At 38.9% G+C, this 13,997-nt stretch overlaps 3 protein-coding genes across 3 annotated transcripts; 1 reads left to right on the top strand and 2 right to left on the bottom strand.

Moving 5' to 3' along the window:
• Positions 1 to 867: 867 nt before the first annotated feature.
• On the bottom strand, positions 868 to 1,815 carry LOC147829589 (olfactory receptor 4C5-like). The gene has a single exon (XM_087204855.1). It carries the CDS (start codon positions 1,813 to 1,815, stop codon positions 868 to 870), a length of 948 nt encoding a protein of 315 aa, XP_087060981.1.
• A 15-nt stretch (positions 1,816 to 1,830) lies between these two features.
• LOC147829588 (olfactory receptor 4C3-like) lies at positions 1,831 to 5,737 on the top strand. The gene is made up of 2 exons (XM_087204854.1): positions 1,831 to 1,862; positions 4,999 to 5,737. Exons 1-2 carry the CDS (start codon positions 1,831 to 1,833, stop codon positions 5,735 to 5,737), a joined length of 771 nt encoding a protein of 256 aa, XP_087060980.1.
• Positions 5,738 to 8,574: 2,837 nt separating this feature from the next.
• On the bottom strand, positions 8,575 to 9,321 carry LOC147829587 (olfactory receptor 4C45-like). Its single transcript, XM_087204844.1, has one exon. The coding sequence runs from the start codon at positions 9,262 to 9,264 to the stop codon at positions 8,698 to 8,700; it is 567 nt and encodes a 188-aa protein (XP_087060970.1). The 5' UTR covers positions 9,265 to 9,321; the 3' UTR covers positions 8,575 to 8,697.
• Positions 9,322 to 13,997: the final 4,676 nt, after the last annotated feature.

Genomic DNA, 13,997 nt, shown 5'->3' with positions numbered 1-13,997 from the left:
GTACTATGTCTACATCCCAAATGAATTTCCATCTCATTGTCTGCAATTTACTCCTCGAATTTGAATGTGAACAATTTCTGTCTCTATTACTTGGATGTCATGAAGTCCTCTTGTGTGGTCAGCTACCTTTGCTCTCATCAACTAAGACGCAGAAATGTGTCCAATAAGAGCTGTTTTGGAGGTGAAATGTTGTGTGGGGAGCTTTTGACAAAAAAGTTCCTCACCAGATATCTTCCACCTGAGGAATAATGCTCAAGATTGGTCGTATTTTATACCTTCCCTTAGCTTTAGGCAGAGAAAAGAATAAATTTATTTTAGAATGAGCAAAATTGGAAGATAAATAGTGTTAATGGAGTTACACATCATTAATTTTGCTGTCAGTCCTTGCTTAGTAACACATATTCCTCAAAACACACTTGTTTTTGGTTGTTCTCTCTCCTTCACTGTAATAAGTCCAATTTGATTTCATTAGTTGAGATTAAAACTGCAATTTTCAGCCAAGTCTTTAGCCATTAATTTTCTCTGTTAAATAGTGCATTGCTATAAGTTTATGAAATCTATATCTGGAGTTTTGTAGAAAATTATTCTATTGAATACAGAAACATGAATTTTCTACATATGATGACATTTCTACATTGACTAGCAATGTCCTTTGGGTCAATAATTTTGTGTAAATGACAAGAATATTAAAGTCAGAAGAAGCTTTAGTTATCACTTAGTCAAATATTCATCTCTTATGAAGAAAGAATCATTAAAGAAATTTTGGAAAAGAAAGGCAAAAATATACTTAAACTAAAGTATGCTGACTTCAAGGCCATTTTCCTTTCTACTCGTTACATTATTGTTAAAGTGTGGATAGAGTTGTTTTCATGTTCTCTGTTCATATGAATTTCTACCTAAGATTAGACTTTGGCTCCAGAGTTTCTTCATGGCATTTTTCACCTCTTTGTTTCTGAGGGTGTAGATTAAAGGGTTCAACATGGGGGTTACCACAGTATAGAACACAGCCACTGCTTTATCCATTGGGAAGGTGATCATGGGCCGAAAGTACACAAATGTACAGGGTACAAAGAATAGGACGACTACCATGATGTGGGAGGTGCAGGTGGAGAGTGCCTTCCACTGTTCCTCAGTACTTCCAGTCTTCAGGGAGCAGAGGATGAGGACATAGGAGGTGACCAGAACAGCAAAAATGAGCACACACATCAGCCCACTGTTGGCAGCAACAAAGAGTCCAAAGATGTGGGTGTCAGCACAGGAGAGTTTTAGGAGAGGGAAGAGGTCACAGATGAAATGGTCAATGACATTTGGGCCACAGAATGGCACCCAGAGCATGAAAAGCATTTGGATGAGAGCATGAAGCAATCCCCCGGCCCAGGCTGTGGACACCAGGAGGCCACACACTTGCCTGTTCATAGTGGTGGTGTAGTGCAGTGGCCTGCAGATGGCCACGTAGCGGTCGTAGGCCATCACCGTGAGTAGGATAATCTCCACGCCCCCGAAGAAATGTTCTGCAAAGAGCTGAGTCATGCACCCGCTGAAGGAGATGGTTTTCTTTTCAGCCAGTAAGTCAAATATCATTTTGGGGGCCATGGTAGAAGAGCAGCAGCCATCAATGAAAGACAGGAAGGACAGAAAGAAGTACATGGGGGAGCCCAGGGCCGGGCTGCTGGTGATGGTCACAACAATGAGTATGTTGCCTGCCAAGGTGATGGAGTAGATGATCACAAAGATGACAGACAAGAGTTTCTGCACCCCTGGGTTCTGTGTGAGGCCGAGCAGGATGAATTCTGTCACATTGTGCACTTGCTCCATGACTCTGAATGGCACATGGATAAACGATTTATCTGTGAACAACGAAGGTATTAAAATTGTGGCAGATGAGTTTTGAACAAACAGAAGTTCTACCAGGATTTTCTACAACACTGGTGAAATTCCAAGGAGAAAGCTTGACTTAAAAGTTGGGCCCCATTACTAGGCCTATTTCTCTCTCACTCACACACCCTCATCCCAAGCATGGGTTTATGACACGGACTTGCCAGAGACCTCTCCTGCAATGGTATGTGGATAGACATCTCCCGGTAATTGCCAGTGTCTATTTTCCTATAGAGAAATTAGGAATTAACAGAAGAAGGCATGAATCCAAGGTGGTGTATACACTGTCTGTCTCCTTCAGTCACTAGTGCTGAGGAGGCTACAGGGCAGAGTTTATTTTGCTCGTTATTTTGATCTTGTTTCAAGGTGAATGAAAAGCATCTACTGAGGTCAATTTTCAGTTGAGGGTGATGTAATCACATTCCAGCAGGAAGTCAACTCAATGTTTGAGGCTGCAGGAAGATATACCCTGATAGTTAAAATCGTGATCTCATGCTAACCCTAAGTGCATAAGATTACACTCAGATGTCTGTGAGCGAAGCATGTCCTGCAGAGGATCACACAGGCCGTGTGATGCCAGGCGACACCCTAAATTTACTAGAAACCATTTAATTCACTATTTGGACAACTTCTGCCATGTTTAGGTTTCAGGAGCAATTTGCAAATCAAAACCTACTTTAAAAAAGATGATGACTACTTCCTCCTATTTGTGACAGAACAATATTTTTTAAGGTGAAGAAATAAAACCACTATGATTTATTGAATGGAGTGTGTTCTTTAGAGGCATATGCACTATTTTTGCAATTGCTTTTTACTGCTTTTTAGCCACATGATGTTCATACTGGTCTTGGTCTTACTGCTTCTAAATGTTTTTCCAAATAAAATAGAGGATTCATATAACAATAAAATACATACAACAATAGCAGAAGTGAGAAATATCTTATTACATGTATCAAAGTTGGAATCCTAAAGCCAAAACATGTTTTCTCCTATACTCCAAATTCTGGTGAAGGAATACAAATATCATTATTCTCATTCTTGAAATATTTCATTGTTTTCATTGTTTTAATATTAAGAGAGAGAAGAAATGGAATAATACTTAACTGAAGAAGTGAAAAACTAATTATATTCAGAAAAAAGTTGAATATAAAAATAGATGCATTAGGCAATAGATTAGACTTGAAAAATTCAAAAGATTCTTGACATTTAAAAATATAAATAAAATTGATAAATATAAATAAAAAGATATTTTTCAAGGATATTTAAAAGAATAATATATGTATTTCATAAAATATTTTCAAGAATGAGGTAAGCATTTTTCAAAGCTATCTTTTGATTACCTAAGACAAAAGAAAAAATAGTATATATTAAAGACTTCAAATAAAGTATGGATCTTTTCAAAAATTGAAAAAAAAAGTGTCTGATTTTGGGGTAGGGATGGACATTTTATGTGAAAACATAGTGATGTAAGAAACAGGCAACGCACTGGGGATTTAGCTCAGTGGTTGTGCTGCCTGCCTGGCAAGTTCGAGAGAGTTCGATCCCCGGTACCAAAAAAAAAAAGAAGAAACAGGACAGAAATGATATTTGGCACTGCATAAAAATCTGGGATAATCTCAAAAACGTTTACAACAGCTACAAGTATTATAGTTTGGAACAAATTTAAATGTTGATTTACACACTATTATACAAATAAGACAAATTAGTGAAAATAATTCTCACAAATGACATTGTACACCTAAAAATCCTCTATTTCATCAATCATGAAATAAATACAAACTGAAACCAGTGAAGTACTTTTAACTCACCATTTTACAAAGATCTATGACAACTTTGCAATCCAGTGCCAGTGAGTGTATGTCAGCATGAAGTATTCTGAAGTCTGACCTTATATACCGAGGTTTTCTAACTGGCCGTGTCCCCTGGTCCACTATTGCTTATTCTTAGAAATCGGTTCTACTTAAAAATAGGCATATTATTGAGATGGTGGGTTATATTTCAGCATAAATATCTGTGATAGGAAGTAATAAGAACAATTCAAATATCTTTTTAATAAAAAACTGTTAAGTGAATTACACAGTTGTGCACTGTCAGGTAGAGATCAATGTTATTTGCAAGAAAAACTAATGAGATGAAAAGATTCTTTCAATATAATATGAGTGGAAAATATGAAAAATAGAAAATACAATTGTAAACTATCCAAAATGCTTTCTATCCATGGGAAGTATCTAAGAATAGAACATGAAAGACCATCAAGCTCATATTGTTATTGAGTCTGGATCCACAAAATCCTGAGACTGAGTATTCTGATCATTATTCATAAAAATCTGTGATGGTAGGAACACACTATAAATCTAACACACCTGTAAACCAAAGATCCTCACATGGTCTTAAGAAATGAAGCAGGAAGGAAGACAAAGAAGTGCGGCTAGTAGAGGGGTGGACATGATCGAGTTTGTTATGGGTTGTAGGAATATGCTCAAATGAAACCCATTTCCTCCATAGTTAATATGCGCTAGGTTGTACCCACCTGTCCGAATGTGTTTGGGAGCAACAGGACCATTTCATAGCCAATCACTGTACACAGCCCACACGGAGCTAGTGTTCCCTGACCATCACTAGCTGCTGCTTTTCATGGGCATCCAGTTATAGCTTAAGCCTAATATTTCTTTGCCCCATTCAGCAATTTGAAAATGATTGTGAACAGAGATTATTCAAACAAAGCTGAGTTTCTGAGCTGGGATTACTTTGCACTCTAGCTCACACAATTCTCTAAGTGTGTGGCACAAGTATCCCAGCTCAGAAAATGAGTTTTCAAAAGACAACCTCAAAACATTAGGTTTCAAAACAAATCTGTGGAGAAAAACAAAATACACTAACAATTGGAGGACATCTCTTCCCAGTGCCTATGCTGATGGTCAGAAATCCCGAGTCTGTCCTTATAAACATGCACACGTGTGCTTTCAGGCAAATATTTAGTGGATGTTATGGAAAGGCAGAGTAGAGGTGCTCTGAATTCTCAGTTCCCCGGGGATTACAATGAGCAGCCCTTGCCAAGATGGAAACCAAATGAATTTTGCCTGTTTTCTCCCTTGGGATCATGATACCAGCTGCATGCTGAAGTCCCCCATTCTTCCTGGCCAATCTATCCATTATTGACACCTGCTATTCTTCCTCTCTGGCCCCGAAGCTCAATGCTGACTCCTTGTATGAGGGCACAGCCATCTCCTACGAGGGCTGCATGGCTCAGCTCTTTGGAGCCCACTTGCTGGGAGGTGTTGAGATCATTCTGCTCACGGCGATGGCCTATGACCACTACGTGGCTATCTGCAGGCCCCTGCACTACACGACCATCATGACCAGGACCCTCTGTGCCATGCTGGTGGCACTGGCTTGGCTGGGGGGCTTCTTGCATTCATTGGTTCAGCTCCTCCTGGCCCTTTGCTTGTCCTTCTGTGGGCCCAATGTGATCAACCACTTTGTCTGTGACTTGTACCCTCTGCTGGAGCTGGCCTGCACTGACACCCACGTCACAGGCCTGCTGGTGGTGGCCAACAGCGATGTGATCTGCCTGTTGAACTTCCAGCTGCTGGCTGCCTCCTATGTTGTCATCCTGTGCTCCTTGAGGTCCTGCAGTGCAGAGGGGAGACGCAAAGCCCTCTCCACCTGCGGGGCCCACTTCACAGTGGTGGCCTTGTTCTTTGTGCCCTGTATATTTATTTACATGCATCCATCATCTACTTTATCCATAGACAAGAACAGGGCAGTATTTCATGGCATTCTGACACCTGTGCTGAACCCACTCATTTATACCCTGAGAAACAAAGAGGTGAAAAACGCCATGAGAAAGTTCTCCACATGATAAGAAAGTGCAGGTGGACAATGAGTGCCAAAGCAGGGACAAAAGGAATTTTATTTTGGTAAGGGCAGCAACCAAAGCCTTTTGTGGTACTATGAGATAGGCATCATGTTATTTACCTTTTAGTGTGCATCAACTTTAATGGTTTACTTAGACTTTTCAGTTGATTTGCATAATTTTTGTATAAAATAAGGATTTGTGATATGCCTATATCTCCTGAAATTTTATTTCCTATTTTAGATAAACGGAGACTATGTTGTCTGATGTGGTTAATTGATTAATCAAGTTATAATCATTTTCAAGCTCACAGTCAATTATTATTGATTCATCATCCAGATCTGTAATTAGCAAGCCCTGCTGACACCACTAGTCTGAGTGGTCATTACCGAGCCTAACTCAGTCCCTTCACTCACAGCCCGCATCACAGGCCACTGTGCTCCTGGCCGGGCTTCTACTCCTCATGCTCTGTGACCTCAGCAGGGCAGCTGCTGCGGCAGGCGAGGGAGCAGCTTGGCCTGGGGACAGGTGCACTTGAGTCTGGATCTCGTCTCCTGAGTCTGCCAGTGACCTGGAGTAAGCGACCCCACACTCTGTGAACTTTTGGTGCTTGTCTGTAAAGGATAGATGGCTTAGATTCACATAAGAGTGAGATAACTCAGCATTTGTGTTTATGTGTCTGGCTTATTTTTCTGAGCACAATGTCCTCCGATTCCATCTATGTTGTGTCAAATGGCAGGATTCCTGCTTTTTTAAAGTACTAACCATGCACCCCAATAAAGCTAGGGGCAAAAGGTAAAGCTAATCTGTGCTTCAAATTGTTCCTGAGAATGAAATGAGATGATCTCTATAAAGTTTTTAATGCAATTTCTGGCAATAGTAATATGGTAGGGTTACTATTTCCAGAAATTACTATTGCCAAACTCTAATGTATGTGTACTTGTAACTATATACAATGATATAAAACTATATACAATGATATTCACCATAGAATATTTTTAATAAAACAAAAACAACCAAAGAGAGGAATGCTTCAATAAAATATGACATAATATTAGATCTGTACAGTAGTTAAAAATTAATTAGATCTCTATATACCAACAGAGAGTAGTCCAAAAAAATTAATGTTGCATGAAAAGCCAAGTTGAAGAATGATATATCTAGTATGATGACATTAATAGAAAAATCACTAAACACCAATATTATCTCTAGGTGTGTATGTGTGTGCGTTTGCATATGTGAAGGTTATTTTTCAAAAGAGATTGGAAGAATACTATCAAATTCATAATAGTTTTTTTGGTCAAGAGAAATAGAAGAGCAGAGGAGTCTTATTGGCATCGCTCATGCCCTGGTGACATCCCTGGTGTGTGTACAGTGTTAGAACGCTGTTCACAACTCTTTCACTGACCCCCGGTGTCAGTTTAAATAATTCAACCCTATTTTAGGAAGTACATAATGTGGCCTTTTATGATGAGGAATCAGGGAGAGAAGTGAAGCAACTGGTTTACATTTATAATGGTAGGGGTGCTGGAAATTAGATGGGAAGGGGGACTCTAACTTCTGCTTCCATTGTGTGCAGTTTCCTGTCATCGCTATTTTACTGTCAGAGCCCTCTATTCCTTTCTTCATGTCTCAAATGTAGCTTTAATGTTTGGATAGTTTCACTCTTCAGTCCATAGGGCACAGTGATTGTATTTCTTTTGCTCCAGCCCAATTCTTCTCCCAATTCCTTTTGTAAATAATTGTACAGCAGAAGGAGTGGTACAGATACCATTATAAGAGAGTTTGCAAAAGGGCTCTTTTTGTGTGATTGTGAGCAAAAATTTTCTGTTGCTATAGCAGGTAAATATTTGTAAACTTGTCAAACTAGGAAGATAAGAAAAGATATTTTGGAGAACATACTTCTTGAAGATTTTTCCTACTGTTTGACATTTCCTTCATATACAGTTGTCTTTCCTCTTTTGAAAAACAGCTTCATTCTGGATGCAGTGGTGAGCATGAAAGGTGTCAAGAATTTGCTGTTGACCTCTTTCATACCCACAAATAGGGCAGTAATGTAACTGCAGTAGGCTCTTGGTACTCTTGACCTTATGGGGCCTTTTCTCACAATAATAATAATAATAATAATAATAATAATAATAATAATAATGATGATGATGATGTTGTTGTATGAGTATGCTGGTATAAAGATGGATATAATATAAGTTGGATTTCGATTACCTTTATTTTTTTTTCTTATTTTAAAGAAATTAAGCCTTACAGGGGCACCTAAACATGATGAGATGTTGGCACTATTTTTCCTGTGTCTCAATGTCAGCCCAGGCCCCTGTACATGCTCCTGATGAAAACAGAAGCCCCCATCAGGAGACTAGTGCATAAAGAAAATGTGGTGCATCTACACAACGGAATATCACTCAGCTATAAAAGGAGCAAAATCCTGTCATTTGTGACAACATGGATGGGGTTAATGAACATCAGATAAGGAAAATAAGCCAGGCTCTGAAACACAAATTCTGCATTTTCTTACCTACAGTGGACATCCGAAAAGTTGATCTCATAGAAGCTGGGAGAAGACTAGTGGTCACCAGAGGCTAGGAGGATTATGGAGGAATGGGAATAAGGGGAGGTTAGATAATAGGCAGGAAAGAAGAGGAAAAGTTTTAGTGTTCTATAGTACAGTAGGGTGGCTCTTGTTCACAAGAATATATTATATATTTTATAAAGAAATAGGAGGGAGGAGTATAAGAGTCCCACCACAAAGACATGGTAAGCACTGCCCGATTTGATCAGTTTACATTACATACATGTGCAGAATATCATCCTGTACCCCACAATATATACTATTAGTATATGTCAAAGAATTTCATGGAGAAAGAAATACTGACTTTCAGCTTAGTTAAGAAAGAGAATCAATCTGTATAAATTGTCACTAGATAACTCTAGTCTAAATGCACAAATCACAAGATTTATTTTTCTTCCCTTTTCATTATTTGACCCCAGAGCTTCTTCATAACTCTCTTTACTTCCTCATTTCTGAGGGTGTAGATTAAAGGGTTCAGCATGGGTGTTATTAGGGTGCAGAACACAGTCACAGCTTTGTCGGTGGGGAAGGAGGTCACGGGTCTTAGGTAGAGATATGAACAAGGCACAAAGAATAAGACGACAACTGTGATATGGGAGGCACAGGTGGACAGGGCTTTGTGGCGCCCAGCAGAGCTGTATGTCCTCAGGGAACGCAGGATGATGACATAGGAAGCAGCCAGCAGAGAAAAAGTGAGCAGATGTAGTGAGCCACTGTTGGCAGCGATCAGGGGCCCCAGGGTGCGAGTGTCAGTGCAAGCCAGCTCCAGGAGTGGGACCAGGTCACACATGAAGTGGTCAATGATGTTGGGGCCACAGAACGGTAACTGGACCATAAACAGAACCTGTATCCCACTGTGAACAAAGCCTAAGAGCACAGCGGCCCCCACCAGGAAGGCACACACGGATCGGCTCATGATGGTCACATAGCTCAGGGCCTTGCAGATGGCCATGAAGCTCAACTACATTCTTCTTTCCTTTAGCTCCTGAGTTGAAGAACTGGCTGTAACCTCACAAGGAATCACCTTTCATAGTTATCAACCTTTACTTTGAACCAAACAGATATACTCCTGATTTCAGGGTCAAAGAGGCAAAGCAAAGCTTTCAGTTCTATTCTCAGTACTCATCAGTTTTTCACCAACCTCTCTCACAGTCTGTTCTTTGAAAAAATTATGGTTTTGTATATACCGTATAAATGCTATTTGAATACTGAATTACTCTTTGCCTATATAAATTTGACTACTCTAGCTACCTCCTAGGTGGGATAATACAAATTTTTCTTCTTTTCTTGTAATTTAATTCTTTTTTGAGATTGAGTCAGTAGTTAAATTCTCCTCTGAAAGCAATGCCTGGAACAAGATGGTTTCATAGCTCAATCATCACAGACACTTACCAAATAAGAAAGAGTCTCAAACTCTTACAAAAAATGTAAAGTGATTATTTATGAGTCCAGTATTATACCCAAACTGGACAAGAACACTAGAATAAAAAAAGAAGAGAAAATTTTAGGACAATATTCCTGATGATCAGAGATACAAAAATCTTCTTCAGACTACTGACAAACCCAACCCAACAGATTTGTCATTCCTCTGTAAATTGTTAACCTCAGGCATTTGTTCATGAAGATGGAAAGTAAACCACTGCAGCTTTCATGATACAGAGTTGGAAGTAGGTAGGTGGGCACAATTCACTTCACAGTGGGTGATGATTAAAGGATCACTGTGAAAACATGGGGATCCATTTTCACCAGAGAAGAGAAGATGGACTTCTGATTTTCAAGTTCTGTCTAAAAAGTCCAAGTGGCTAATTTGGAGAAAAGAAGTGATATAGTACATATTGATGATTCAATTTGTAGGTGTTTGGCATAGGAATTTATAAGTCAGGTCATTTTTCAATAACCTGAGAGAAATACAAACAATGTGCCATATGGGCATAGACTGTTGAATAAGGGAGCTTCTTTGTGGCACAAATTGATTTGCTGTGTCAATACTCTGCCTGCTATGATGGGAAGCAGATGGCTGATGCCTGCTAGTTCACATAACCGGAAAGCAGAATGTAACTAATGAGATCTTCATACCAATGCAAATATCTTCTCAACACAGTTGACCTCAACCCTAACCACAGGCATGCATGCATGTTTCACACTCATGTGCACACACACATGCATACACATATACAAATACAAACATGAGATAACAAGGCAATAAAATGCCTCCCAAAACTCCCAAATCTCCCAAAGCAGTTTCAAGGGGTATCAAGAAAGAGAGAATCAAACACCAACAGCTGAACTGTACAAAATGTTCAAAGAGGAAGCAAGGAAACTTGGCTAGCTCAAAGATGTTATAACCACATAGATAATAGAATCAATAAATTAATTGATCAAGAAGTTTAAAAAAATCAAGTAAAAAATTAGCAAAGCTAGCCGCAACAATTCAACACATAAACGAAAAATGTATTAAAGAATAAATGAAGCCAATGGTGCCTGAAATCTGATGGAATGGATACATGAGCAGGATGAATAGTTAATCAAAAGGGAAACAAAAGGAATCAAAAAAGAAAAACAATGCAATGACAGGGATAAGTCAAAAGCTTTCAATAATAACTGTCAATGTAAACGACCTCAACTCCCCAGTCAAAAGATACAGATTAGCAGACTGGATAGAAAAAAAAATCTCAATAGTATGGTGCCAATAAGAGGTACTTCTAATCCAAAAAGAAATTCATAGACTAAAAGAAAATCAGTTAATGCAATACACATAGAATAAAGGGCACAGTGCTCAGTAACAATAGCTGCTATTATTATTATTATTTCCTGGTTCACCATCCATTGCCTAGCCATACATGTAAATATAGCAGCTATTCCAACTCTTATGGCCTGTGGTTTAGACAACATCGTGTCTTATGGCCTTCAGAGTTATTGCCAAAATGTGTGTTTGGGAGATGTCAGAACATATTTGGTTATTCACGTCATCACTGTCCTGATGATATTTATATAGAAAGAGATTTTGAAATCTACTTCTTAGGTGAGGTTTCTTCCATTGACTATGTGGTTGAATTTCTAAAATTAAGGCACGAAAATCAACAGAGTTTAGGTTCCTACCCTAGGAAACCTGATATAAGACTTTTAGTCTTTATTTATTTTCCAGCTTTAGATATTACTCTGTGGAAAGTATGTCAGGCTCCAAGGTTCATTCCTGTGGACAGGATGTGTCCCAGTAGGTTTAGGGTGCAATTGAGAGATTAACTCAGTACCTCAACCTCCCACATGACCTCAGGCAGTGAGGAAATTTCCTCAGGGATACAAGAGCTGAGTGAAACCCTAAATTGTTGTCCCACAGCATTTAGAGTCCTTCATGTTCCAGCTCGGCATACTCAAGGGCTTAGGAGAGCAGGGCTTCATCCCACAATATTCCAGACCAGAAATGTTGGCTCTTCATAGATGAAAGCATAGGGAAAAGATTTCATCAAGCGAAGATGCATTGCTTTTAGATAAATACTCCTAAAAATGTTTTCTAAAGTAATATCTTAAAAAAACCAAATAATGCCTGGGAGAGCACAGTCTTAGATAGAAGATATGTCCTTTACTAAAGTTCTCAGTGCCTTCTCCACCTTCCATGATTCCCAGATAAGCTGTTTTCTTATTTTCAGGGCAGATAAGGAGGGGTACTTAGTGATATAAATATTTGTGTCTCTTATTTTGTAGCTGTAGATTTAGGTGCAGGAGACCAGGAGTTTCTTTTTAGTGTCGAAGGACTTTGAGATTAAAATCTAACATAGTGCTTTCTTTTTCTTTTTCCTTTTTCTGAAATGAATTCCTTCAAATATGCTTGCTAAATTTATTTGAAGAAAATGGTGCCATCTTGACACTCTGCTTTGTACACTGTGGTCTGGTTGATGGGAATTTGAGAAATCCCCATTACCATGCTGCTCAAGTAGCTACATAGATAATTGCTTTATATTTTGGCTCAGAATGGACCCTGTCTTCAACTAGAGGCACCCACAGTAAGTTATCTAGATATTCTGATTTATAAATCCAGTTTCACTTTCATGTTTCTCCAAAATGTGTGTAATTAAGATCGTTGGAGCATTAATTTATAATATTTAATGAATGATCACATTCAGAAATTTTCGGATATCTTTCAGAAATATTTGTTGTTCTAAAGTATCAGTATGAATATATTTACAGTTTCACAGGAAAAGGTTTACAGTTTATGAAATTCTGAGTTACTTTCTAGGCTTTTCAGCTTGGAGAGAGCTTGATACCTAGACAGGTTGCTGAGAGTTTCCTCCACAGCAGGACATAGGATGCGGTGGCTTGGGTGGCCTGAGATTGGTTTATGTAGAGTCTCTCACGTCCTCGAAAGAAGCCTCTGATTTTGATAATTTCCAGGGATAAAAGAGATGGAAAATCTCACCTTGTACTGTTGGGAGGAAATAGGAGATGAAGCTGAGATTTAAAAAAGAGAATTGACAGAGAGTTGAGATGAGGTATATGAACTTCACTGCCATCAAAACAGGAAAGCTCAATGGGCTGGGGAGGTAGCTCAGTGAGTGAGAGACAGAGAGAGAACATTTGAATTCTGTTTTACAAAGGAATCTTTCAGCTGTAAAACTGAGACCCAAAAGGTCTAAAATATAAGATCTGCAAGGAAAGAGTGCACCCCGTGCAGTGTTTGGGAGACTTACTAAAGGACAGGCTAAGCATCACAGTTTATTTTGCATTTATCAAACTTTCTCAGAAATTGTTCTTACCAAGCATGGGTTTGTTTCTGCTGCAGTGAATTTGGTCCCAGGGATGACTCAATTACTTCATCTCTCCAGTCAGACTCATCCCTCTTTTTTCAAAAACAGATATAGCTAAATATGAATTGAAAGTTAATTCTGTCTTCTTGGGGTTATTTTTCTTTGCATATACTAATTTTAAGGCTTCCCAAGGAAGGCAAAGATGGTGGTGGAAAAGAAACCATATTCTTAAAAAAACCCATGGTATTTTTAGTAATTCCTAGACCTGGGTTATCTTGTTCTGTGCCACTAATCAATTAGGTGTAGTGCCCTAGAATTTCTTTGTCTGGTCCTCAGTTTCTTCATCTTTAAGGCATGTATAAATTAATAGAATGGAAGGAAGCTGAGGATTTTGATCCACAATTCTAGAGCAACATCTGATGAAAGTTTACATTAGCACCAGGCTCAACTTTTCATAGCTTGTCATGAAGTCTGCCATGGAGCTCCTGGGGTCGCAGGTGGTGGCTTTAGTCCACTTGTCCAAATCCTGGCACAGCTGATCCTCGGAACCAAACTGGACCTACACTGGGGAGGCTCCGAGTCTGTGCTGAGGAGGTAGAGACAGAGCCTGGGTTGGAAAATAAGCTCCTCCTTATGTCTTGGAGCAAGTCATTTACCTCTGAGTTACAGCTTACTTCTGTTTAAAGTACAAATAAAAGTGTTCCAACCACTAGTATTTTTATGAGGATTGGGTGAAATGTACATATAATCCAGTTAGGATAATAATAAGTATATGCCATCTACTCAATGAAGATTATTATATATAAAATATGTGGTAACTTATTATATATAAATATAGGGTAGAAAAGTGAGTCTCTGCTTATTACTGGAGTGAGGAAAAGCAGTGTTACCCTGAAAGTTTTACTAAAAATATTTGAGTGTGGGGAATTTTTACAAGAAAGCT

Source organism: Heterocephalus glaber, unplaced genomic scaffold (genome assembly GCF_053883595.1).
Source record: "Heterocephalus glaber isolate CG9 unplaced genomic scaffold, H.glaber_assembly_v1.0 deba00000592, whole genome shotgun sequence".
Lineage (NCBI taxonomy): Eukaryota > Metazoa > Chordata > Mammalia > Rodentia > Bathyergidae > Heterocephalus > Heterocephalus glaber.
Note: the sequence above shows the minus strand (reverse complement) of the source record. Positions and strands in the feature narration are given on the sequence as shown.